This window comes from Emys orbicularis, chromosome 24 (assembly GCF_028017835.1).
Source record: "Emys orbicularis isolate rEmyOrb1 chromosome 24, rEmyOrb1.hap1, whole genome shotgun sequence".
Taxonomy (NCBI): domain Eukaryota; kingdom Metazoa; phylum Chordata; order Testudines; family Emydidae; genus Emys; species Emys orbicularis.
In genome coordinates, this window is record NC_088706.1 from 15692122 (window position 1) to 15715895 (window position 23774).

The 23774-nt window shown below is 56.2% G+C and overlaps 2 protein-coding genes across 3 annotated transcripts; one reads left to right on the forward strand and one right to left on the reverse strand.

Annotated features, from left to right (window-relative positions):
* Positions 1 to 231: 231 nt before the first annotated feature.
* RAB3A (RAB3A, member RAS oncogene family) lies at positions 232 to 19403 on the forward strand. 2 transcript variants are annotated; one of them, XM_065422307.1, is made up of 6 exons: positions 249 to 303; positions 796 to 903; positions 9851 to 10078; positions 12493 to 12611; positions 14954 to 15078; positions 17643 to 19403. In XM_065422307.1, the coding sequence occupies exons 3-6, from the start codon at positions 9851 to 9853 to the stop codon at positions 17831 to 17833; spliced, it is 663 nt and encodes a 220-aa protein (XP_065278379.1). In that variant the 5' UTR covers positions 249 to 303; positions 796 to 903; the 3' UTR covers positions 17834 to 19403. The 2 variants fall into 2 exon arrangements, with proteins under 2 accessions (XP_065278378.1, XP_065278379.1); XM_065422306.1 differs by lacking the exon at positions 796 to 903 and having other exon boundaries at positions 232 to 303.
* Positions 19404 to 19495: 92 nt separating this feature from the next.
* MPV17L2 (MPV17 mitochondrial inner membrane protein like 2) lies at positions 19496 to 23774 on the reverse strand. Its single transcript, XM_065422308.1, has 6 exons — positions 23690 to 23774; positions 22542 to 22786; positions 21608 to 21778; positions 20794 to 20870; positions 20588 to 20716; positions 19496 to 20451 (listed from the first exon to the last, which is right to left on the reverse strand). The coding sequence occupies exons 2-6, from the start codon at positions 22726 to 22728 to the stop codon at positions 20422 to 20424; spliced, it is 594 nt and encodes a 197-aa protein (XP_065278380.1). The 5' UTR covers positions 22729 to 22786; positions 23690 to 23774; the 3' UTR covers positions 19496 to 20421.

A 23774-nucleotide genomic window follows, 5' to 3' on the forward strand; every position in this document is an offset into this window, starting at 1 on the left:
TAGGAGGCTCGAGGCTGTCACTCAAAAGCTCACGAAAGCGTCGAATGGGTGCACCTTCATGCTGTCCATCATTAGCGTGGGCCTATCATCGCGCAAGACTGGGTAGGAGCCCGCCTCCTCCGGAGCCTGAGGGAGAAGCTCGGAATGGGTCGTCTCCGGCCTCCTGACGTCACTTTCTCATCTGCATACCGGTCCCCGCCCCTTCGGAATGCTGGCGACGTCAGCCGGGCTCTGCAATTGCTGGGGCCGCGCGCGCTGCTGCTGCATTTGGTGCAAGAGAAGCCTGGGGAGCGCGATCTGGAGGTGAGCGCGCGCGCCCCCCCCCCCCCGGCTGGCACTCCCCGGGCAGCCCGGCCCGGCCCCCGCGTGCAGGGCGATAACCTTCATTTGACACCGGGGGGATGCACCGGGCGGGGCTCCTGGCCGCACGGGAGGGGGGCAAGCGGGGGGCTCGGCTCCTGCTGAAAGATGGGGGGAGGGGAGCTGTGTGCTTGGGGGGCGCTCCTAGCATGGCAGAGCAATGGGGGGGGGATGCATGCACACAGACCTGGGGCGGGGGGGTGCACAGGTCAGCGTTCTGCATCCATTTCCGTCTCTACCGGCCTGGGGGAGAGCAAACGAGCTTCCGCTCCCCCCCCCTCCACCTACGCTGCGCGTCTGGCGGTGGGATTGCGGGGAGCTGGGCTGGGGTGCCCTGGGGTGCACGGGAACTCCCACCTGGCGCTTGGATTGCGGGTGATGGGGCATTTTCGGGCTTTGTATAAAACATATTGAAGGGTCGTTTTTGGATTCCAGTGATTTGCCAAGCTCTGCAAATGTGATTTCTCAGCCGGCAATGTGGGGAGACATGGAGGTTGAGGGAACCGAATAGGGTCACTGAATATTTCTCTCTCTCGGCCCTAGGTGAGACATTTCTCTTGGTTGGTGCCAGGTCAGAAGATTTGGCTGGGCCTCAAAGAATAACATAGATGCGGTGTTTGCAAGAGGAGCCATTCTGTGCATGCCCCTTTTCTGCCAGTGTTTGGGGGGCGGGGGGTTGCTATCTGATGCCATCCAGAGAAAGCCTTTTAAATAAAATAACACTGAGCTGGTTAAGGATGTTTTAATATGAATGATTGATGGCCGGGCGGGGACTCTGAGGTCTGAATGCTACAGGCAACTGAATAGCTTCAATCCACCTGCATCCACTCAACCCCTGAGTCTCTGACAGTCATTTATTAACACATCCAACCAAGCATGCAACTTTGTTGGTCCCTGCTGTACAATGCGGCGGTGTATAAGGTTACTGCATTGCTCTCGTTTTGATGGGTGGTATAACTAACTTCACGTGTGCCTAATGCTGCTTTTAAAATAGAGAGCAAAATGGATGTGGGTCCTGAGTGACTGTTTGCCTTGGCATCTGTGCACTTAGTGACGTTTGCATGGTGAAGGCAAACCAGTGAATGAGGTGGTCTGCCTCCAATGATAGGTGTTTTGTGTTTCTTGGGTGATATTAAAGGATGAAGTTTCCAGAAGAAAACAGCTAGGGAGCTGGAGAAGAGCGCCCACTGCTAGGGCAGACACTTCTGGTACAGAAATACCATGAACCCTTTTCAGCCCTGCTATCTCTACAGAATAAAACTGATTCTGTCCCAGTCCTGCTCTGCTCCCTCCCTCAGAAAAGCACTAGCTGATGAAAGACACTCATTGCCCAGGTCCTAGGTACAGCCCAGCTCCATTGTTACCCTCTTCCTCACTACAGAATCGTGCCTTGCCTAGGTCGGTGTAATTCTCCAACTTTACCAACCCAAATCTGCCTCCACACCAAGCTTTGCTCATCAGCGCAGGGTTACTAGTGTCCGTCATTTTACACCAGGACACTGTGAGGTTACGGAGAATCTTGCCATAGAGGGCTCCGTCTCACCTGCTGCTCGGCCAGGCCAGGGCTGAGCTTGACAGCGTGTTCTGGGCTGCTCTGTCCAGAGGCATTACAGAAATGGAGCCCACCTCCATGCCTGATCTGCACTGTCCCTTACAGTGGGGCTTGGTTCATGCGTGTCTCAGTTTGGGCCTTGGCAGGAGGGAGAGGCTTTTACTTGGGTGACAAACACTAAGTCGTGGGGCTAGTGGGGAATCGCCCTCCCTTTCTCTGGAGCGCTAGCTCATTGCTGGGATCTCCACGTGCCTGTCACAGGGGGGTGTCCCCCTCTGCATATTGTTTAATGCAGATGCTTGGAGATGGTATACACTAAAGCTGTGTGTAGGTATTAAGAGTCCTGTAATTAAAATGCATTGGAGGAGCTACCTCACTAAGTGGCTGGCTTAATGTAGCAATAAAATGTTTCTCTAAATATGAACTTGGTCCCCAAGGGCCAAATGACTAATATTATGTCGAGACCCATTATTTGAGTTAAATTGCAAATTGTTAAAATGAGCTAAGTGACTTGCTGGATTGTATAGTTCCCATTGGATCTGGATTGCTGTCAGATTAGCCGTGTAAACAGGATTTATTCATCCACGTGTTCAGAGGTTTTCTTCTGTTTGGCTTTAGAGAAATGGAGCAAGGCCCATTTCTCCGAGGCTGAAAATTCTCTCTTGATTTCCCCCCCAAACTCTGAATTGTGCAGCTTGTTAAGAAATGGCGTTCAGCTCGGCGCACCATTAAAGCTTCCTGACGGCATGTAATGACATGACCATAGCTGCACTGTCCAGTACGTCCGACTGTTCCCTATCTGAGGTGCCTTTGGACTTGGGACAGCACTTGTAAAACAAAAACTCTCCTCCTTCTGGCTGTGTTTGTAAGTTCAGTTTGATAAAGGGAATCAGAAAGTGGCCATGTATTTCTGGGTGAATTTTGCACTCAAAACTGAAGTTGCCCAACCTTTTGCCTTGTGCATCGTACGTACAGTGCCTTGCGTACCCTCTCGCCTCGCGTACTCTGCCTGTCACCTTATTGCTTGACTATTAAGTGATCGGAGACTAAAACAAAGGTACAACAATTTCTCAGGAAATGCGACTAGAGAATCAAAGCAGGAGTCTGCCCAGTAGTGAATATGACTGAGGTTATAAGGTCGCATTTCCTGATATTATTTCACAGAAAGGAAAAAAAATACTTTGTGGCTCTGGATTCTCTGTTTCTCCATCGCAAAGGGTGACCTTAAAACAGAGGAAGAGGCAGCTCGCCCAACTTGTTCATTTCCATTGACAGAAAAGGGAGAAAATCAGTAAACCCCTTTGCAAGCCACATCCCACGCACTTAAATCTTGGAGCTAAAAGCTCAAGTTACAGTGCATCCTGGTACAACTCGGATGAAGCCGAATCTAGTCTCTGCGCTTTATAAACAGGGCTAGGAAAACGTCACCAGAGATTTGAAACTATTAGCCAGAGGCCAGCCTGAAAATCTGAGAAGGTGGGCGGGCGTCTGCAGGGTATAAGGGCAACTCTCTAGTGTGAAGCAGTAGCCAACCCCCATTCCCTCCCTGGCTCTGGGATTCTCACCAATGTGCTGCCCTGGACCATGCTCAGCGCTCTTTCTCAGGGCTGGGTGATAGGGGTCTGGTAAATGTGAAGCTGCTGGAAGGGCAAAGGATTTGCTTGTCTGGAGAATCTCCTGCCTATTGCAAGGAGAGGGGGTTTGTGCTGCTGTGCTTCTTCCCACAGCCATCTTGGTTTGTGCCCTCCCTGCTGCAGACCACTGGAGCGCCCAACTTGAAATTGACGTGGTTCTTGAGTTTCCCTGAGGTGCTGAGACTAAATGCTTGAAACTGACCCACCTCGTCTTAATTTCATGCTGTTGCTGAAAAGAACTCTTCCCTGCAGCAGCAGAGGCACTGGAAAAGTCTGTCTGCAGATTCAGGAAGATGCTCCTGCATCAGTTCGTACTCTGCTCCAAGTTGAAAAGTTTATGGTTCTCCCGCCCCCCCCCCCCCCCGAAAAAAAGCTACTAAGGGTTACAGAGGGGTCAAGGAGCGGTCCCTGGTGAACCTTCTGAGACATGTGGGGGTCTCCAATCAGCCTGTTGAGGCTCGCTGCAGGCTCTCCCTCTTAAGAAGCTCATAGCAGAGGGGAACAGCACCCTTCTAGGCCCTTCTGGCCTTGGAATCTACTGCAGGCATCTAGTGTCGCCCCCTGTTGAAAATGGGCCCCAGGACTTCCCCCAAATCATTCCCAGAGCAGGTCTTTTAGCAAAACAGCCAATCTTGATCATCTGGCCTCTCCTCCCAGCCCTCCACGCATCTGCGACAGTACGAGGAGCAGGGGTCGTGTGTGTGTGTATGTATGTATGTATGTATGTATGTGTGTATATATATAGCAGGGTGGGAGCTGTTCACCCCAGGAGAGTGATTACTCAGTGAAGGTAATTGTCTCCTGCTCTTGTCCTCCCACTGGGGTCTGGCGATGACATGTTTGAAGCTTCGCGGTGGTGACCCCCAGTTCTTAATGTCTGGATTTACAAATGGTGTCTCTGCTTCACTTCGGTATTGCAGGGCTGGTTCTCCTCTCGGTGGTGGTGGTTTGACATTTACATTGCAATAGTCCCTCAAGGCCACAGCCAGGTTGGGCCCCGTTGAGGTAGGCGCTGTGCAAACGCACAGACCCTGGAGAGTCGAGTTCAGCTTTGCGGTCTGGCTCTGCAGGAAAAAGAGAGAGTGAGACCATGTCCGCACTGGGGGGGCGGCAGCCGTGTAGCGGACACTTGGGGTCTCTCGCAGACCCGTTGTGCTGTGCAGTGCTTGTTGGGGTTGATGATCCATAACAGGGCCCCTGTTGAAAATGTTTAACAACTCTTCATGTTTGGTCACAACCAAGTCATCTCAGACCTGGGGTAGATCTCAGCTTGGAGAACCCGCTCCTTATGTTATAAAGTGGCACAATAATAGACATGATGAGCTTCAGTGAATGCCTTTGTTTTTAGGGTGTCATAATTTGGGAGCTGAATGTCCTATTCAGGTAAACTGTGTGTGTGTGTGGGGGGGGATTCTACCTTGGCTCTAAACCTAACCCACTAATATTGGGGCTGGTATGACTTTAGAAAATGGGGTGTGTAGGGGGCACAGTTGGGTTTATAATGGAAAAGGTACAGAGAAAGGCAACAAAAATGATCAGAGGGATGGAACAGCTACCCTATAAGGAGAGATTAAAAAGACAGGGGCTTGTCAGTCTAGAAAAGAGACGACTAAGGTGGAATATGATAGAGGTCTGTAAAGTCATGAATGGTGTGGAGCAGTGGCTCTCGACCTTTCGAGACTACTGTGCCCATTTCAGGAGTCTGATTTGTCTTGCGTACCCCCAAGTTTCACCGCACTTAAAAAACGACTTGCTTACAAAATCAGACATAAAAATACAAAAGTGTCACAGCACACTAGTACTGAACAATGGCTGACTTTCTCATTTTTACCATGTAATTATAAAATAAATCAATTGGAATATAAATATTGTACTTACACGTCAGTGTGTAGTATATAGAGCAGTATAAACCAGTCATTGTCTGTATGAAATTTTAGTTTGTACTGACTTCGCTAGTGCTTTTTATGTTGCCTGTTGTAAAACTAGGCAAATATCTAGATGAGTAGATCGGTTCCTGGAGGATAGGTCCATCGATGGCTATTAGCCAAGGTGGTCAAGGATGCAACCCATGCTGCAGGTGTCCCTAAACCTCTGACTGCCAGATGCTCGGACTGGGCAACAGGGGATGAATCACTCAATGAATTGCCCTCTTCCACTCGTTCCCTCTGACCCGTCTTGCCCCAGCCACAGTTGGAGGACACTGGGCTACATGGACCATTGGTCTGATCCAGTGTGGCCGTTCTTATGTTAAAACATCTGACTTTGTTTGCATGATTCGGCTGCTGCCAGCACCCAGGCTGGCGGGATGCACGTTAGACCCAGTAGTGGAGGCCTGGCTTTGCAGTGGTTCAGGCAGAGTGCAGGAACATCACAGCTGCATGGATCAAAGGCCCGCACTGGCTGGTTGCCTCAAGAAGGAAATTGGAACCTTATCTATTCATGCAAGCTGTTCGCTTCAAGGGTTTCTCTAGAGGAAGCTTATATAATGGGAAAAACATCATGGTGCACTTGGACTGTTACTTCACGGGGAGCATTAATTCCTGGGGGGAAAGAGTTTGCCTCAGGACCTAGTAAATACAGACCTCCTGGATCTATTCTTGCATTTAAAGCTCTAGGGACCTCCTAGAGCAACAGTGTTTGCTGGTGCTGTCTGCCCTGCTGCGTCCCTGCAGACCTGCCCTTGGTTCTCAGGAATTTTGCTCTGAATTGTCCAGGAGAAGCCCTGGGCTCTCTCGCCGTGCTCCGTCAGCCATGTGCCTCTCCACATTCACGCAGCCTAGTGGGGAAGGCTCTAGACAGTCTTGAGATCTGGGCTCGGTTCCTTGCTCTGCCCCAGAGGTCCAGCGTCACTGGGGTGGGGCTGTCAAAGGCAGCTGAGAGAGTCCAGGCACCCAGTTCCCATTGAAAATCCAGGGGAGTTGGCTACTGATAATCCCGCCCATAACCTCCCTGGGCTCCGTTACCAACCTGCAAAATGGGGATCGTATTCCCTTTCTCCCGCCCTGTGTCTGTCTTGTCTCTGTCGATCGAAAGCTCTCTTGGGCAGGGACTGTCTCAGTGCAGTGCTCTGAGCCCCGCTGGGCCTTTGTGCACCACTGGTCTAGGAATAGTGATGCTGGCATTAGACCAATGGTCCATCTAGCCCAATATCCCGTCTCTCACGGTGGCCAGTGCCAGGTGCTTCTGGCAGTTGGAGGTTGAGGTTGGAGCATGGGGTTGCATCCCGGACAGTCTTGGATAACAGCCATTGATGGGCCTGTCCTCATGAACATATCTAACTCTCTTTGGAGCCCAGTTCTACTTTTGGCCTTCACAATGTCCCAGACCGTGACCGTGGGTTGTTCCACGGCTTGAAGCAGTACTTCCGTTTGTTTGTTTTCAACATGTGACCCCCCTAGCTTGTGTGTCATGTGAAAAGATAAATAATGCTTCCTTATTCACTTTCACTTTCTCCACACCAGTCATGTTTTCATGACTTTGATCACATCCCCCCTTAGGCATCTCTTTTCCAAGCTGAACAGTCCCTGTCTTTTTAATCTCTCCTCACAGGGCAGCTGTTCCATACCCCTAGCAGTTTTTCTTGCCCTTCTCTGCACCTCTTCCCATTCTCATATATTTTGTTGAGATGGGGTGACCAGAACTGCACACACTATTCAAGGTGTGTGTGTACCCTGGATTTATATAGGAGCCTTGTGATATTTTCTGTTTTATGATCTATCCCTTTCCTAATGGTTCCTAACATTCTGTTCACTTTTTTGGCTGGTTTTTAGATTGAGCGGATGTTTTCGGAGAACTAGCCATGATGATGCCAAGTTCTCCTCCTTGAGTGAGAACAGCTAATTTAGACCCCATCATTTTGTATGTATAGTTGGGATTATGTTTTCCAATGTGCATGACTTTGCACTTAGACTGAGTCTCGAGGTGCCATTTTGTTGCCCAGCCACCCAGTTTTGTGAGATCCCTCTGTAACTCTTCACAGTCAGCTTTGGACTTAACTATCTTGAGTAATTTTATATCCTCTGCAAATTTTGCCACCTCACTGTTCGCTCCCTTTTCCAGATCATTTATGAATACGTTGAACATTGTTGGTCCCCGTACAGACTCTTGGGGGGCCCTGCTACTGCAGGGGTATCGCACCATTTCCGTTAGCAGCCCCAAGGGGTCCTTGTTTTGATTGATGCACGTGCTAGGGGTAGTTCACAGCTGCGTTAGCAGTGGAGGAGTTTGCGGCAAAGACCTGAGTTTGCTTTGTGCTGAAGCTGGGTGGACTCTCAGCCCAGGAGTCTGGGTTAACCCCTCCACACTGGGGAGGAAGCAGGACTTGTGGCACAAGCTAAGCGTGGTCTGGTGCCCTGCTGCAGTTCACTCTAGCAGTTGGGAAGGAAGGAGACAAAGGTTGTGATAGGCAGAAGAAGCAGAGGCCCTTGTGCAGACACTGCTGAGAGCAGCGTTCCAGGGAGGAACTGGCCACGCCCGTATGGCTTCCCCAGGCTGGTAGCCATAAGGCTCCTGCGAGCTAGGCTCCCGCTCCGACTAGGACTCCGAGTGCCGCTGCGGGTACTGCAGAGAGCCGTCCTGCCTGCGCCGTGAGCCACGTGGGCTGTTCAGGGGCCTGTCTGTCAGACCTGCCATTTTCCCCATGGTCTCTTTCCTGCCTCACTGAACCCGGGGAGCAGAGTTGCCTCTTTCCACACACAGAGGCTGTGCACAGTGCCAAGGACCCGGAGTTCTCCAGTCGCAGCTGCCGCTCGCTGTGTCTCCACCAGCTGTTCAGACCCTGAATATCCATCACTTGCCAGCAACAGGCTTCAAAAACGTTGTCATGAGTCTGGATCCCTGGTGGCTCTGCGGGGCCCGGCACAGAACTGCTGCCACGCCTGGACTGGACTGGCCCCCGTGCTGCCCGTCCCCCCAGGGGCCCCGGCCGGAATGGGCCATGGTGCCCGAACTCCCCGGGGCTGGGGGGAGGGGAGCTGATACCAGCTGCCCAGGGTGCTGAGCCTGCTCAGTGGATAATCAGAGGGCCTCAGTCTTCAGGACTGTCCCCACCCGGCACCTCTCATCAGCCCTGGCCGGGGGGTGCAAGGATCGCTGGCAAGGACAGCGGGAGACTTTAGCCAAGTCAAAGGGGCGAAGGGGAAATGCAGTATTGTCCAGGCCCACCGTGCCAGCCCTTTGCAGACAAAGCACAGGAAGGTCTGGGGAGAGCAGCGGCAGTGCCTGGGGGGCCAGAGGGGCTGAGCTCCGAGGGGATCGTGAAGGAACTCTGCCTAGCTCGGCCAAGCAGCCGCAGCCTGTGGGGATTTGAGGGGGCGCTTTGCTGAGGGCAAGGCCAGGGGATGGAATGAAGATGGAGACATTCGAGGTGGGTAGCAGGACGGTGTTAGGCCGTGATGGGGCTCTCCAGGGCGGGATGGGGGGAGCTGTGCCTGGAGTCGTACAGCCTTGCCCTGGGTACTGCCCTGGGGAGCAGGCCGTAGGATCAGCCTTGCGCTGGCTGGGGGATGGGTTGGGTGGAATAGGCCTCTTCCCCCTCATTGACTTCTGGGTGTAACGTACCCTGAGTATGTGCTGGGACAGAAAGGGAGCCTGGGCCTCTGGTCTGATGGGCCTCACGGCTTCCGGCTCGTGAACAGGGCAGGGAGATCCTGTGGAATAGCTAGATCTGGGAGAGGCTGGAGCAGAGAGCCCAGATGGCTCGGGGCTGGCGTCCTCTGCTGGGCCCAACTTCCTGCATCAGCACCATTGGTGGGTGGCATGTGCTGTGATTGCCCCCAGCTGCCAGTGGGGAAAGACGGGGCAGGGCCTAGGCTCAGGCAGGGCTGGGGTCTCAGGGTTATCCTAAAACGGCGTGGCAGAGAGGAGCACGTTTAAAATCTGACCGAGCCATTCTGGGTGTGCGTAGACAGTTCCCAGCTCTCTGGTCGCTCCGCCCCCGCTGGGAAACCTTGTACCTTCCTTCCAGGGTGTTGGACGCTTCAGTGCTCCTTTGCGGATGACACCAGATATGACCCACAGGAAGAGCCCCCCATGAGCCGCCCCCCTCCCCGTTGCAGGGTGGGCATATCTGGGTGCCATTTCTGGTGGTTCACGCTGCCCGCCCGTGTTACTGCACCCAGAGGGTTGACGGGGTGTGATACTACGTGATGTGGCCTCGCTCTGACCTCCCAGAAGCTGATGGTGGGGTCTCTGGGTCTGAGCGGGGAGCAGCCACCCTGGTGACTCCATGGGGCTGAGCATGCCTGAATCCCCCAGGGACCACGTGCCCCATCAGCCCAGCTCTGCCTTATGCTTCCCTTTGCAGATGGCTTCCGCTACCGACTCCCGCTATGGCCAGAAGGAATCCTCGGATCAGAACTTCGACTACATGTTCAAGATCCTGATCATCGGGAACAGCAGCGTGGGGAAGACCTCGTTCCTGTTCCGGTACGCTGACGACTCCTTCACTCCCGCCTTCGTCAGCACCGTCGGCATCGACTTCAAAGTCAAAACCATCTACAGGAACGACAAGCGCATCAAGCTGCAGATCTGGGTAGGGGCCGTGGTCGCTGCACACGCTGGCGGGTGGGGGATGCAGTGAGGGGGGCTCTGTGGGGCTGTACGTCACGCGTGGGGCAGCCATCCGGGTCAGGAGACGTGCACTGAAACCTCCCCGGCCCAGCCGGCCCCTCCAGGGCTGGGGTGATAACCCAGAGTCCTGGCCAGGCCTCAGTCCGGGGAGTCACGTTAGGCCACCCTCGACTTCCCTGCAGCTTAGACTGGCGCCCTGGCCGTGGCTGCTGCGTGGTGTGCCTGGCTCAGCGCGGCTGGTGTGTTCTCCCCAGGCCGTCGGTGGGCAGTCCATGGTGGGCACCATGGGATGGTGCTTGCTGGGGGAGACACTCACGGAATGATAACCTGCCCGGAGTGTTTTCCGAAGGGCAGACATCACGTGGGTGACGCCGGTTCCGGTTTCTTTAATGCTCTTTTCCCCCAGGACACAGGTTGCTAATTAACCGCTTCCACTAAGCATGAGCCTCCTGCATCTGCTGCCAGCCCGCCCCACAGCCTCCTTGCCCATGGTGGCCTGGCAGAGTGGCCCGTTCAGAAGAGGGGTCCCGGTGTGCTGTGTGCAGCTGGGGACTGGGGTCCGCATGGGACGGCGGCGGCTGTGGCCTATTCTGCCTCCTAGAACCTGAGCACTCCGCGCTCAGGGCTGTTCTAAAGCCCAGCTCGACAGCATCACCTCTCCGAGCTCCTCCACCGGGCCCCTGCAGAGCAGTCCCGGGCTGCCCCTTGCTCTGCACCCCAGGGCTGTCAGCTCCACCTTGATTCACTTTGCTGACACCCCCCCCCCCCCCCCACACACACACACAGCCTCTGACGCGCTGGGCTCCTAACAGGGAAGACGCCATTAGCTCAAGACCGTGGCTCCAGGACGCTCAGAGGTGGCCTCGTGCTCCACGGGCGCCGTGTGCTGGCAGGCTCCCTGCCTCCCCGGGGAGGCCGGATACCAGTTAGCACAGAGCTTAATCACGGAGGGGCCCGGAACAGTCTAAGCAGCAGAGTGAAGGAGCAGCTGGAGTGACAGATTTCGCTGCGCTGGCTTTGCCCTCGTTACCGTGGGATGTCAAATGCTGCTGCGCGGCTCTGAGCTGCCTGCCGCAGCGGGGAAAGGCTCTGGGTGCTGGAGCCAGAGCAGCGCGGAGCCTGGTGACTCTTGGGGGAGCGAGGAGGGGCCCGTTCCCAGCCTAACGAAGCCACTGCCCTGGGAGTGCAGAGTGGGGCTTAATTTTCAGGAGAGCCGAGATCAGGGTGCTTTGCTGGGGCTGCGTTCAGCTCCCCTGGTAGCATTGCAGGCAGCAGAACGGTCCCTTGCTGGGAGGCAAAAAGTGCCAAAATGGGACCACTCGGACTCCTCCTGCCAGGGGTGGGGTTTGCCCCTGCTGCCAGGAACCAGGGGGCCGAAGCCAGACTGTGAGGCGCTTCCCCACATCTGCCTGCCTCTGCGGGGAGGTCTGGGGCAGGGCCCCCTCCGCACGGATCCCCAGGGCAGGGTCTGGCCCGTGGGTCGGGGGGTGTCTCAGCAATGGCTGGAGGCCTGGGGCGGGGGGTGCAGTGACCTGAGGGGCCATGGAGGAGGGGTCTGCAGGCATCTCTCTGACGCTTGCTGGCCCCAGCCCTGCCCTCGGTGCAGCCGCATGCAGGGCTGGGAAGGGAGGGCCGCTGGGCCCACCAGCTCTGGCTGTGAGAGCCGCCCGCGGGAGGCAGCAAGCCACAGCCTGTCCCTGGAGCTGGGCGCGGAGTGTGGGACCAGGGCTCCATTTGGCACAGGGATGGGTTGCCATGGCGAATCGCAGGCAGCTCTGCGGCAGGCCTGGCTGAGCCTTCCAGCCGCCCTGGGAATCCCCAATGACAGGGAGTCACGCCCCCCCTTGCCCCCGCTCCTTGGCTGGGCTCCCTGGAGGCCCCGTCCCCCTCCCCACCCCCGTGGCACACGCAGGGTTGCTTGGCTGTGATCTCACTGCCGGGCTTGGGCCAGGGTGTGGGAGAGGCGTCTGCCGTGTCCTGCACTCCCAGCCCAGGAGATGCTGTACGGGGCAGTGGGGCGCACTGGCCTGGCCCTGTGCCCTAGATCGTTCTGGGTGGGGGTCAGCAGCCCTGGGAGAAAGTTCCAGAGACTTGGCTAAACATTGGATTTTCCTTCTTTAAATCTCAGAGGCAGGATCCGTCTCCGCCCGTCTCGCAGTGCTGGAGCTCCGGGGCAGCACGGGAGTTAGGGTGGGTTCCCACATCCTTCCTGCCCTGAGCTCTGGCACCCCGGCCCAGGGCCTGCCTCTGGGCTCTCCCTGGACGTGGCCGTGCTTCGTGCTGTGGGGGGGGGGGGTGTCTCCAAGGGAGCCTTGAATTACTCAGGGCAGCTCCTGGCACTACTGCTCCCAAGTGACCCTGCTCTGGTCTCCCCAGGACACCGCGGGCCAGGAGAGGTACCGGACCATCACCACCGCCTACTACCGGGGGGCCATGGGCTTCATCCTGATGTACGACATCACCAACGAGGAGTCCTTCAACGCCGTGCAGGACTGGTGAGCGGGCGGCTCTGAGGGCACCGGGAAGGGAAAGTGACGCTGAGCCTTGGCACTGCCGTGCCGGCGTCTCATTAGCAGAGCCGGGGGTGGGTGGGGGTGGGGGTGGGAGCCTCTCCATCGTGCTGGGGGAGCTGTGCAGAGCCAGCTTCTAACCGCAGTCACTTTAGCCATGCTGGGACCTGGCAGCCTGGCCACTCAGCAGGTGTCTGTCTGTGCTTCTGCCCAGCCCCAGGCCCGAACACGCCAGCTGGGACCCCTCCCCCATGCCATGCCTCTGCATGCCCACGGCCTGTGGTACCACTGGGAGCACTCCCTGCGCGTGGCAGCTCTGCGGACAGCACAGACTCTCTCTGCTGCCAGCTGGTCACCAGGTGCCCTCTGGGGCCTGCTCTGCTGCAGAGCCCTGCTCCTAAGGGGCTGCTGCCTTCTCAAAGCTTGCCAAGATGTTCGCCCACTTACAATCCTCCCCTGCCCTCTGCTAAGGAAACTCCCCACACACACACTTGGCACCTGCACCCCCTGCCTCCTCCTAGGGCTGCAGCTTGGACTCTGCACGGCTGCTGCTGGCCATCTCTCCGCTGCGGCCCCCCCACCCCATTTGAAATGGGTGTTTCCTACATCTGGGGAATTACATCTCTGCGGGGTGGGGCCGGGAGCCGCCCAGAGACAGGGCAAGGTTTGCCGCCTGGAGCTTCTCCCTCCCCTGTGCACTGTGATTCCTGGCCTCTGCCCAGGTGTGAGGGGACAGGGGCTGCGTGGCTCGGTGCTTTCGTGCCTGCAGCTGTAATGCAGCCCGCATGGCTCCCCCCGCCGGGCAGTCCCCTGGCCTTGAGTTCTGTGCTGTCAGCAGCCTGGCTAATAACCTGCCCGCGCTGCGGCTGCGCCTGAGCCAAACTCAGTGCAGCCCTTGCAGAAATTCTGGGCCAGGAGCCTCCTCCCCCAGCCCACGACAGCGAGACGAGCTCAGAGCCCCCAGGAACACGCCTGCAGCAGGCCAGGGGAGTGGCACTGAGCGAGTGCCAAGGTGCCCCAAACAGCCCCTGACGGGCCGTAGTAGGGGCTGCAAGTGCGAGAGCTGGAATCTGGGCCGGAACGCGTCCCGTTGGCACTGAGCCTGGCTGGCTGCTCGGGCCACCCGCTCCCTCCCCAGTGCAAGAATGAAACAGCCCCCGAGTGTGTTCAGAGAGGGTCCGGTCAGTCTAGCGTGGCCTGGTTCCCGCTTCCCCAGGGTTCTGCTTTCGGCCCTGGGAATCTCCCAGTAATTCACCCTAGTGCTCTGCCCACCCCCAGGCCTGCTGTGTAGCTGGAGAGTCCCACGTACGGGCACAGCTCCTGGCCTTTACCCGAGCCTGTGCTGGGCTGATCCCGCAAGCCCGTTCCGTGCTGGTGGCTGGCTGGCTCTGGCTGCTGGCGACGGGGTCCAGAGCTCTCCCCCTAGGAGGCTGGTTCCCGGATGGGCAGCGACCAAAATCCTTTCCCACCCACTGGCACTTGGTGCCCAGGTGCAGCGAGCAGGTGGAGCGTATTCAGCACACTCGCGCGCAGCCCCCCCGGCGTGCCCCTCGGGGCCGTCTCTGCAGAGAAGCCAAAGCCCTGGACACCCCAGCTGGGCACGCTAGGGCCAGTTGCAGAGCGGTTTGAGGGGGGGGGGAGCATAGCTTGCCCTGCTGCTGTCTATTCTGTACGAGCCATGCTGTGCCCAGGCTGCCACCAGCACTGGAGTTGAGCTTTTCCATCTCTGCTGTCCCCATCCTCTGCTCCCGTTCTCTGGTGCACTGACCACCAATGCATCTTGCTACTGGTTTCTACAGGAATTTTCTCTCTCTGCCCCGTATTAGCTACCTCTTCAGGTCTCTTCCTGCTTTGCTGGTTTCTTCATACTCTGTGGCTGCAGCTGTGGTGGGTCTCTGACATGCCCTCTGGCGGTCCGGCTTTGATGGCTTGAGTTCAATGGGGCGAAGGCGAAACTTCTCTGCAAAGAGCCTGAGGGGTGAAGGCCTCTTGCTGCTGCCCAGAGAACCGGGCTCCAGTCTCTGGCTGGGATCTGGGACTCTGGGCCCAGAGTCTTTAAAGGTATTGATGTATTGCTGTGCTCAGCACTGCAGTGCCTAACTGATTTAGGAGCCTACATTGCATTAACTGTCAATGGGATTTTGGCTCCTAAGTGCCTGAATCACTTTTGAAAATGAGCGAAAGGCTCCTAAATCGTTGGGCATTGCAACACTGAGCACAGCACCACTTCAGTGCCTTTAACTACCTGGGCCTTCGTCTAGAACCAGCTGCCCACAGCCCTGCTGTCTGAATATTGTGGTTATTTGTTCCCCTGCTACGGCTTTAAGGTCAACCCAGATCAAGACCTATTCCTGGGATAACGCACAGGTGCTGCTGGTGGGTAACAAGTGCGACATGGAGGACGAGCGTGTCGTGGCGTCGGAGAGAGGGCGGCAGCTGGCAGAGCACCTGGGTAAGTGCTGGTTACTATGCACGCAGCGCCAGGCTAGGTAACCGGCTGACCCGGCACGGTTCCGGCTGGCGATGCTCAAGCCCTTTCAGGACTCGGTCTTACGTGAGCAGCTGAGAGGGTTCCAGGAATTGCCGAGCTGTCGGGGCTTTGCGCTGCCTTGCACAAGAGCAATTCAGAAGCCAAGTCCTGGGCATGGGAAGGTTCTTTGGCCAGTTGAGCAGCAGCATCTGCTGCCCCAAAAGGCATCTGGACTGAGAGGTGGCAGGAACGGTGCAGAGAGGTGGCAGGAACGGTGCAGAGAGGTGGCAGGAATGGTGCCCTGCAGGTCTGGGAAGTGCCTTTTAGGGGGCTGACAGGTGTGGGGAAGACGGGGGATGCTGCACTTGTACAGCATGCACAGACCTGTAACCCTGCGGGGGGTGCGTGTGTGTGTGCACGGTGCGGTTGTACGGCACACACAGACCTGTAACCCTGCGAGAGGATGTGTGTGTGCGCGCACTGCGGTGTGGTTGTATGGCACGCACAGACCTGTAACTCTGCGGTGTGTGTGTGTGTGTGTGTGTGTGTGTGTGTGTGCACGGTGCGGTTGTACGGCACACACAGACCTGTAACCCTGCGAGAGGGTGTGTGTGTCCGCAGTGTGGTTGTATGGCAGGCACAGGAGCTGTAACCCTGCGAGAGGGGTGTGTGTGTGTGTGTGCGCGCGGTGCGGTTGTATGGCAGGCACAGGAGCTGTAACCCTGCGAGGGGTGTGTGTGTGTGCGCGCGCGCGGTGCGGTGCGGTTGTATGGCAGGCACAGGAGCTGTAACCCTGCGAGGGGTGAGGGTGTGTGTGCGCGCGCGCGTGTGCGGTGCGGTTGTATGGCAGGCACAGGAGCTGTAACCCTGCGAGGGGTGAGGGTGTGTGTGCGCGCGGTGCGGTGCGGTTGTATGGCAGGCACAGGAGCTGTAACCCTGCGAGAGGATGTGTGTGTGTGCGCGCGCGGCGCAGTGCGGTTGTATGGCAGGCACAGACCTGTAACCCTGCGGGGGTGGGGGGGTGTGCGCGCGCGGTGCGGTGCGGTTGTATGGCAGGCACAGGAGCTGTAACCCTGCGAGAGGATGTGTGTGTGTGTGTGCGCGCGTGCGGTGCAGTGCGGTTGAATGGCAGGCACAGACCTGTAACCCTGTGAGAGGGGGGGTGTATGTGTGTGTGCGCGGTGCGGTTGTATGGCAGGCACAGATCTATAACCCTGTGAGAAGGGGTGTGTGTGTGTGCGCGCGCGGTGCGGTGTGGTTGTATGGCAGGCACAGGAGCTGTAACCCTGCGAGGGGTGAGTGTGCGCGCGCGTGTGCGGTGCGGTTGTATGGCAGGCACAGGAGCTGTAACCCTGCGAGGGGTGAGTGGGGGTGTGTGTGTGTGTGCGCGCGCGGTGCGGTGCGGTTGTATGGCAGGCACAGGAGCTGTAACCCTGCGAGGGGATCTGTCTCTTTCCTGTCGAGTAATGTAATTAAGACTCATTGCACTTCCCATAACTCTGTCATTAAGTAGCAGCCTGGCTTGTCTTCTAATAAAACGGGAATTGCCCAGCCAGCACCAGTGTTTTCGATAACTGTTTCTATTATAATCTATTATTATAACAACCCTCTAAACCCTGCGTTTACTGCTGTAAAGTGGTTGGAAAACCAGTCGGCCTGGGTGGCTTTCCTTTCTGGTTAAACCCAGTTAGAACGTGGGGTGAGTTTTATGGATTTATAGCTAAACCCTTTTCCCTGCAAAGCGTCCCATTAAAATTTAACAGCCCAGAGGAGGAGCTGTAAAACCCTTTAAAAATTCAGACGCTTTCCATATTTATCGTGAGCATGATGAGAACTGGCTACAACCAGCAGGAGGCTGAGCGGCTTGGATCGGCCCCGCCCGTGGACTCTGTTGCCTGCCTGGAAGGGACTTGGGCAGCCAATGTTAAGTTTACAATAAGCAACTGGTATCCGTGTGCTGGCGTCTCGCCCCGGCCCCATCTTTACACGGTCAGTCAAGACCCAACCGCTGATCAAAGAGGCTTGGGTATTTCCTGGGCTTTGTAAGGCGGGGCCCCTCGCACGTGGCTGTGCAGAAAACACTCCGCTCTAGGGATGCTGAGCTCTGCTCCTTGGGTCTAACCTGGCGGAATCCCGGCCCCGGATCTCAGCTCTTGCTGTCGGAGACGCTGAGCTTGTAAAGGTGCCTTCCCCTGGCTGACCTAGTTAGCGTGAATCAGCAGCTCCCATGATGGGGAGCAGGAGCCTGAGCTGAACATCCTGGGCCATTTAACAGAGCCGGGGTGACCTCACTGGCCAGAGCGATGGTGCCCGGCTGCTGACACTGCCTGTGCAGCCGCTGCCTGCTGCTGAGGTTGCCTTGTTAGTTTCCATGTACGTTTGGGGCCATGTAAAGTGATTACCCGGGATGGATTCATTCCATTATCCCAGCTAAAAGTACTTCCCAGGGCTTAGGAATCGTTTGGTAACTTGCATTGCAGGGCCCCTGTTGGTGAGCAAAGGCCCTGCCTTGCCCATCTCACGCTCTCCCATCTCCCTTTGGCCAGGTTTTGAGTTCTTCGAAGCCAGCGCAAAGGACAACATCAACGTCAAGCAGACGTTCGAACGGCTCGTCGACATTATCTGCGAGAAGATGTCCGAGTCCCTCGACACGGCGGACCCAGCAGTGACTGGCGTGAAACCAGGGCCGCAGCTGACTGATCAGCAAGCACCCCCCCACCAGGACTGTGCCTGTTAGAGACTGCAGTACGGCCCCCTCTGCCCGCGTTGGCCACCTCACCCCTCCAAGTAACCAGTGCCCCAGTTACACCCACTTCAACGCCCCAGTCACTAGGTCTGGTGGGCTGGCCCATAGCGATGAGTTGTCTGTCCGCTCTCACCTGGCAGGGTTTGAAAGGGCTCTGGCCACCCTCTCAGAGTCTGCAGGTTCCACGGGGCATCACCCCTCCCTTTCTGCTCCCTCCAGTTTTCCAACCTGGGACCGTAGGAGAAACTTTTTTTGTTGTTTGCTTTTAACTAGTTCCTGATCGTGCCCCCTTATTTATATATAATTGTCTGTCGAGCTGGAAGTGGGGGGGGTTAATTGCAGAATCCTGCATTAACCAGCTGACTCAACTTGGCCAATGTGCTCATTAGCTTCCTTCCTGCCTAGGTGGATCCCTGCTGCTGGGTGGTGGGAGGAGCCCTGCTCAGGGGAGAGCAGCTTAAAGGACTAGAGTCCTCTTGGTGTAGCATCTCCTGATGCTCCTGAACAAACAGCCCTGCCCCGTGGAACCAGAGACCTGCTCCCTTAGCTGTAGTGCTACTGAAGGGGTGACGTGCTGGGGTTGCATCTCAGTCAGCCAGGGGCTGGGGGTGGATGTGGATTTTAACCTTGACAGTTCAATCACTTACTAAATGGTACGTCTAGATCCCAATGAGGCATTAGTGCAGGTGGTTTGTTCCTCATAGAGATTTGTTCCAGCCCTGTCTTTACACCTCCCCTTAGCTTGTTCTCCTTGCTAGCACAGAGGCCTTGGCCGATAGCGCTGGCTGGCTGGAGAGCCGCTTGACTTTCACTCCTCTGCTGCTCTGTTCTCCCCCACCAAGGATGGCTAGTTGCTCACTATTGTATAAACAGATGCTCATTTATGCTCCTGCTGTCTTCCTCCTTGTACATAAAAACAACCTTCCTGTAAATAGAAGTAGCAAGTGACCATTGCGTGCCATGCTGTGCTGTGGTTGTGCAGATGTATTTATTTTATCAGTGTGGTATGAACCTGCTTGTGAATATCACTTTTAAATCTATTATTTAAAAACAAAGCTGAGTAAGGGCCAAGGCACTCCTGTACCAAACTAGCCCCAGCCGGTGGCGGCTGACCACTGGAAACCTCGTGCTAGAGGAAAAACTTTGATGGTTTGGCTCAAGCAAAGAAACAAGCCACCAAACTGCTGCCCAATTCCATGCCGGGGTGGGGTTGACACCCCCCTGGCCCAGGATGTTGCACTAGCAGCTGACGGGTGCGTGTTTGCTACAGGCCTCGTTGTTCCTTGTCTGTTACTATCGTAACGTGTTGTTGTGGAGACTGTGAAGCAGTAGCTAGAACTCTATCAATGCCCAAACCTGGTGCGTTGCTTCCCTCTATTTATTTTTCTTGGCGAACGCTCTTTATTTTACAGATACACACATTCAACCTCCTATTTTTGTGACATTTACTTATATGGAAAAAACTACGCTGTACTGTAAAAATGTCAAAAGTGTCAAAGTACAATTTCCTAACGATCACTGTATTCAAGAGCTGTTGTGAAGAAATAAATTAATGCTGATCACAAGTCATTCCAGCTCCTTTTCGGCAGCCCCAGGGGGTGAGTCCTCGAGCAGAGGGGCTCAAGCACTAGTTCCCCTGTCCTGGAACGCCCTTGCTCTGCGAGGCCTAACGGGCTCGCACTCGCCAGGCTGTGGCTGGAAGGGACCCCATCAACTCCGTTGCTGTTTTCTCTTAAGCTGGACTGGGGGCTCTTTCTACAAAGCTGGGTCTGACGGATCCAGGGTCCCTTCTCGAGCCCGAGGCATCTGTTTGCCTTGCTAAGGCTGAGCTTAGCTCACTGTTTGCAGCCTGACTGCAAGGAAGACCAAAGCTCTGGTTTCTTAATTAACATTCACCAACCCTGTCGCTCCAGTTCTAAGTGAGCAGCCCCCCCTCGAGGGTGAGCTTTAAATTCCCACGCTGGGGCGCAGTTACTGTTTCACAAGACAAGCTACATCATTAAGGTCTCATAATTTTTTTTTTAAGTGACATTTTGGCACATCACCGTTTCTAGCAAAATACAGTTTTCAGACACAGTGAGAATGAATTAAGTTGGTTCCAAGTCATGGGATTATTTTAAGGATCTTGGCTCACTTAGTGGCAAACAGTAACGTGCAGCACCTGCCCCGCTTCCCCAGAAGTCAGTGGAGGAATAAGAAACTCAGTCCTGTTACGCAGCCTGTTGACACATGATTCTTCATTTTAAAAAGTCACTGGGTTTGCAGCTAGCAAGTTAAATGCTAACTCAGAGAGAGAGAGACCCCCCCCCCCCCCTCATGTTTCTCTTCCACACCCATCTGGATAGGTCAGTCACAGGACAACGGCAGTGATTTGTCTCCAGGACGCATTTTGTTCACTTGATCAGGCTATTTTTTCTGGTCTGCATGGGAGCCAGCTCCCTCCCCCAGGAACGAATCTGGAATTTGCACTTGATTGGCATCTCACAGGAACAGATGGAAACAGAGCAGCAGTCCTTGCAAACAGCTTGTCAGCCCCCAGTTTTCACCCCAGTGTGGTGATGCTGAATGCTGCTCTTCAGCTAAGCTTCGGCACCGAGCGGCTGCTTGTGCTACAGACGCAAGAGAAGAAACTGACTAAACCCTGATTCATTAAAGGTTTGTTGGAGCAGCAAAGGCTCCGGTGCAAGGGGTTAGTGGCTGGGGCGCTTACCCAGACAGGCCATTGCAGGCTGCTGTAATACTGACCCTGTGTTTGAGGTAGGCAAGGTATGTGTCCCAGCCCAAGGTCACCACATTCACATAAATCACCCGATACTTGGGAGGAAGGAACAGGAAGTTAATCACCTGAGCTGCTGGCCAGACGCACCAGTCTGCCTGGGAAAGAGAATCAAGTATTAAGAAAGGAGAGAAGGGAGGGGGGAGTAGCTATCAGGGATTCGGAGCAGCCTTACCTTGTAAAATTCCCAGAACTTCTCTCTGAGCTCCTCCCAGCTTTCCTCCAGCGTCTGCCCCTCCAGCGACCCCATCCCTGTACAAGGCACAATTGGCTGCAGGTGAGTGAGCGAGCGAGCCTGGCCTCCTGCTTTACCAGCAGACCTTTGATCCTGCCCCCTCCAGTAATTCAAGGAGCCAGCAAGTGTGATCTTTAGTCTCAGCAGGCCAGGGACTTTGCTGGCTCAGGTTTTCCCAGCTATGTGGGGAGCTTAGTAAGGCAGGGAGAAAAGGCATTGGCTGTGCTTTCATTTAGCATGGCAGCCACTAACCCGTGCTTGCTGTGAGTTTTGTGTTTATCAGGACAGAACATGCCTCCCAAGGGCTCTGTTCTCCCTGTCATCTCCATGGGGCAGTACAACCCCCCCACGCCCCAGCTAAAGGGAAAACAGGAGAGCTAGCTCTCTGAGTCATTGCAAGTGCAGCCGCTTAATGCACATGTTGGAATAGAGCCCGGGCACTGCACCCATGCCCTGGGGGAGGACACGAAACCTCCCACTGCCCAGCCAAGGCAGGGAAATAATCTCAGGGGTAAGGAGCAGGCCTGGCCTCCCACATCCAATCACAGGCCTGCTTGGTGCAGAAGGGTCTCAATGCTCCCTGACTGATGAGTGTTGGCATTGGCCACTGTCGGCAGACAGGACACTGGGCTGGATAGACCTTTGGTCTGACCCCGTATGGCCGATCTTATGTTCTTATGAGTGTTGGAGAGGGCACACCTTTGAACAGTCTATTAGTAACATTTACATGAGAAAGCGATATTAAACGTTTTACCCAGAAAATACCAGATTCCCAAGGCCGGAGATGCTACGATCTGGTCGATGAAGACTTTCTTCAGGACAATTTTAATTCCTTTTAATCCACTTGCAGGAAATGCTCTGTCTAACCAGAGATACCAGTAATGCATTAACGGGCCCATGCTGCAGCCAATAGCAAACATCCGAGCTGCAACAAAATGCCACCTTATTAATAAATGCAAAGGCCCAGCACAATGTCATCATGCATTATTGACACAGCTCTGTAAGCATATCTGTCCCTTTACAAAAGGCGCATGTGCCCTGCCTCAGACAAGGACACAGATACGTGCACAGGTGCGGAGATGATGGCAGATTTCAGTCTAGAATATTCTGAATATTTGACTCCCTGCAAAAATGGCCCTAAAAGCAGAATGGTTAAAACAGCAGCAGTTCCCCAAGGGTTGAACATTGCTGGGAAGATTGTCCCCAGCAGACGGCAGACAGACACAGCTTCCACGGTTCACGCACAGAAGGACGTGGGGAGAGCTGGGTATGATCCCCAGATCTACCACTGACTTCTGAGCGACGCTGGGGAACCCACCTCATCCTCTCTGGGCCTCAGTGCCCATCTTCCTTTTCTGTCTGGTTGTGACCTCTTCAGGGCAAACGTTCTCGCTTGCTATGTGTATGCGGCTTTACCCAGCAGAACGGAGCCCCTTCGCTACGACCCTACGTGCTGTTTCCAACCCCCTACGCCTACCCAACGCTGCTGGCAATACAGGCCAAACAGCAGGAGAAATCACAGGCTGGGCAGAGCCAGGCATGAAGATGCCCCTCATTCCAACGGGTCAGAGGCAGCTGGTGGGTCCTTTGCGGAGGCAGGGGGAGACACTGGAGCTCTGTGAATGGGATGTGCCCACCCCTCCTGCATTACAACAGCTGGCTGTCAAACAAGCACCCAGCGGACACACCTGTGCGGCCCAGCTCCCGCTTCCGCGCCGGGTCCTTCCTCATTTCCCATGTCTGCTGGAGGGTGTCGCCAGTTGCCAGGAGAGCCCCACAGCTCACAGTGTTTGTAACTAGAAGGAACCGGCCTCTGAAAAAAGGCTTCCAGTAGCCTGAGAAGCCAACAAACATCTGTCTGCCGCGGGCAAGCATCCTTTGCTCAACAACGAATCCACATCAGCCAGGTTGTTCATCCAAGCACCAGCCGTGCCTGAGCCAAAAAGAAACAAACCGTGTAGGCTGGGGGCACCACTGGCACCGCGCCAAGCTGCTCCTGCTGCACCGACCCGCTCAGCTCCAGCTGTGCTCCCCACACACCAGCCACTCCCTGCGCCAAGCTCCAGACATAGCCCCGGGGTGGCCTACCATGACCGGCCGGGCCCACAGCCCCACACCTAGCCCACTCCGCAGCCCAGAGCACCAGCCTCCAGGGCCACACATGCCTTAGGGCACCCTCCCTTCAGCCCGAGGTTTGCTTCTCCCCCTCCTCGGTGAGGATGCTGCCGCCACAGCCCCATGGCTCCCTGCCCCCACAAGTGTCCCGTGCCCCTCCCCCCCACAGGCCCCCTCCCCCACAAGTGTCCCGTGCCCCTCCCCCCACAGCCCCATGGCCCCCCCCGCCCCCACAAGTGTCCCATACCCCTCCCCCCCCCAGAGTGAAGGCCTCTCAACTATTACCGCTCTGTTTTAAAGTGTCCCATTCCTCCCCCCGCCCTCCTCCCCCTAACCCCATGCCCCCCCCCACAAGTGTCCCGTGCCCCTCCCCCCACAGCTCCATGGCCCCCCTCCCCCACAAGTGTCCCGTGCCCCTCCCCCCCACAGCCCCATGACCCTCCCCGCCCCCACAAGTGTCCCATACCCCTCCCCCCACAGCGCGTCCCGCGCCCCTCCCCCCAACCCCATGGCCCCTCCCCCACAAGTGTCCCCCAGTGTATGCAATGTCTCCATCAACAACAGGTGCGAAGTGCAGCCTGGCCGGGGGGTCGCGGGGCAAAGGGCAGCTCTGCGGGGCCGGGGGGTCGTGGGGGGGGGGGTGTCTCGCGCAAAGCCCCGGGGCCGCAGCTGTCACCCGACCCAGCAAAGCCGCGCAGCCCCACCCCCACCCCGGCCTGACCTTTGCCCCCTGAGCCCGGATGGTCCCGTCTCCTGGGTCGGCTCCGTTCAGCCCCTCGCCGCTGCCCGGCCCCGGTGCTCCCCGC

What these genes read in the sequence shown, in the direction of transcription:
- MPV17L2 (XM_065422308.1), bottom strand. Translation starts at nt 22,728, where the DNA reads ATGCTTGCCCGCGGCAGACAGATGTTTGTTGGCTTCTCAGGCTACTGG. An exon ending in AGTTCTGGGAATTTTACAAG is followed by an intron (nt 20,717 to 20,793) that starts GTAAGGCTGCTC and finishes TCTCTTTCCCAG; the next exon opens with GCAGACTGGTGCGTCTGGCC. An exon ending in TTGCCTACCTCAAACACAGG is followed by an intron (nt 20,452 to 20,587) that starts GTCAGTATTACA and finishes TTGCGTCTGTAG; the next exon opens with CACAAGCAGCCGCTCGGTGC.
- RAB3A (XM_065422306.1), top strand. Translation starts at nt 9,851, where the DNA reads ATGGCTTCCGCTACCGACTCCCGCTATGGCCAGAAGGAATCCTCGGAT. An exon ending in GCATCAAGCTGCAGATCTGG is followed by an intron (nt 10,079 to 12,492) that starts GTAGGGGCCGTG and finishes TGGTCTCCCCAG; the next exon opens with GACACCGCGGGCCAGGAGAG. An exon ending in TTCAACGCCGTGCAGGACTG is followed by an intron (nt 12,612 to 14,953) that starts GTGAGCGGGCGG and finishes TACGGCTTTAAG; the next exon opens with GTCAACCCAGATCAAGACCT.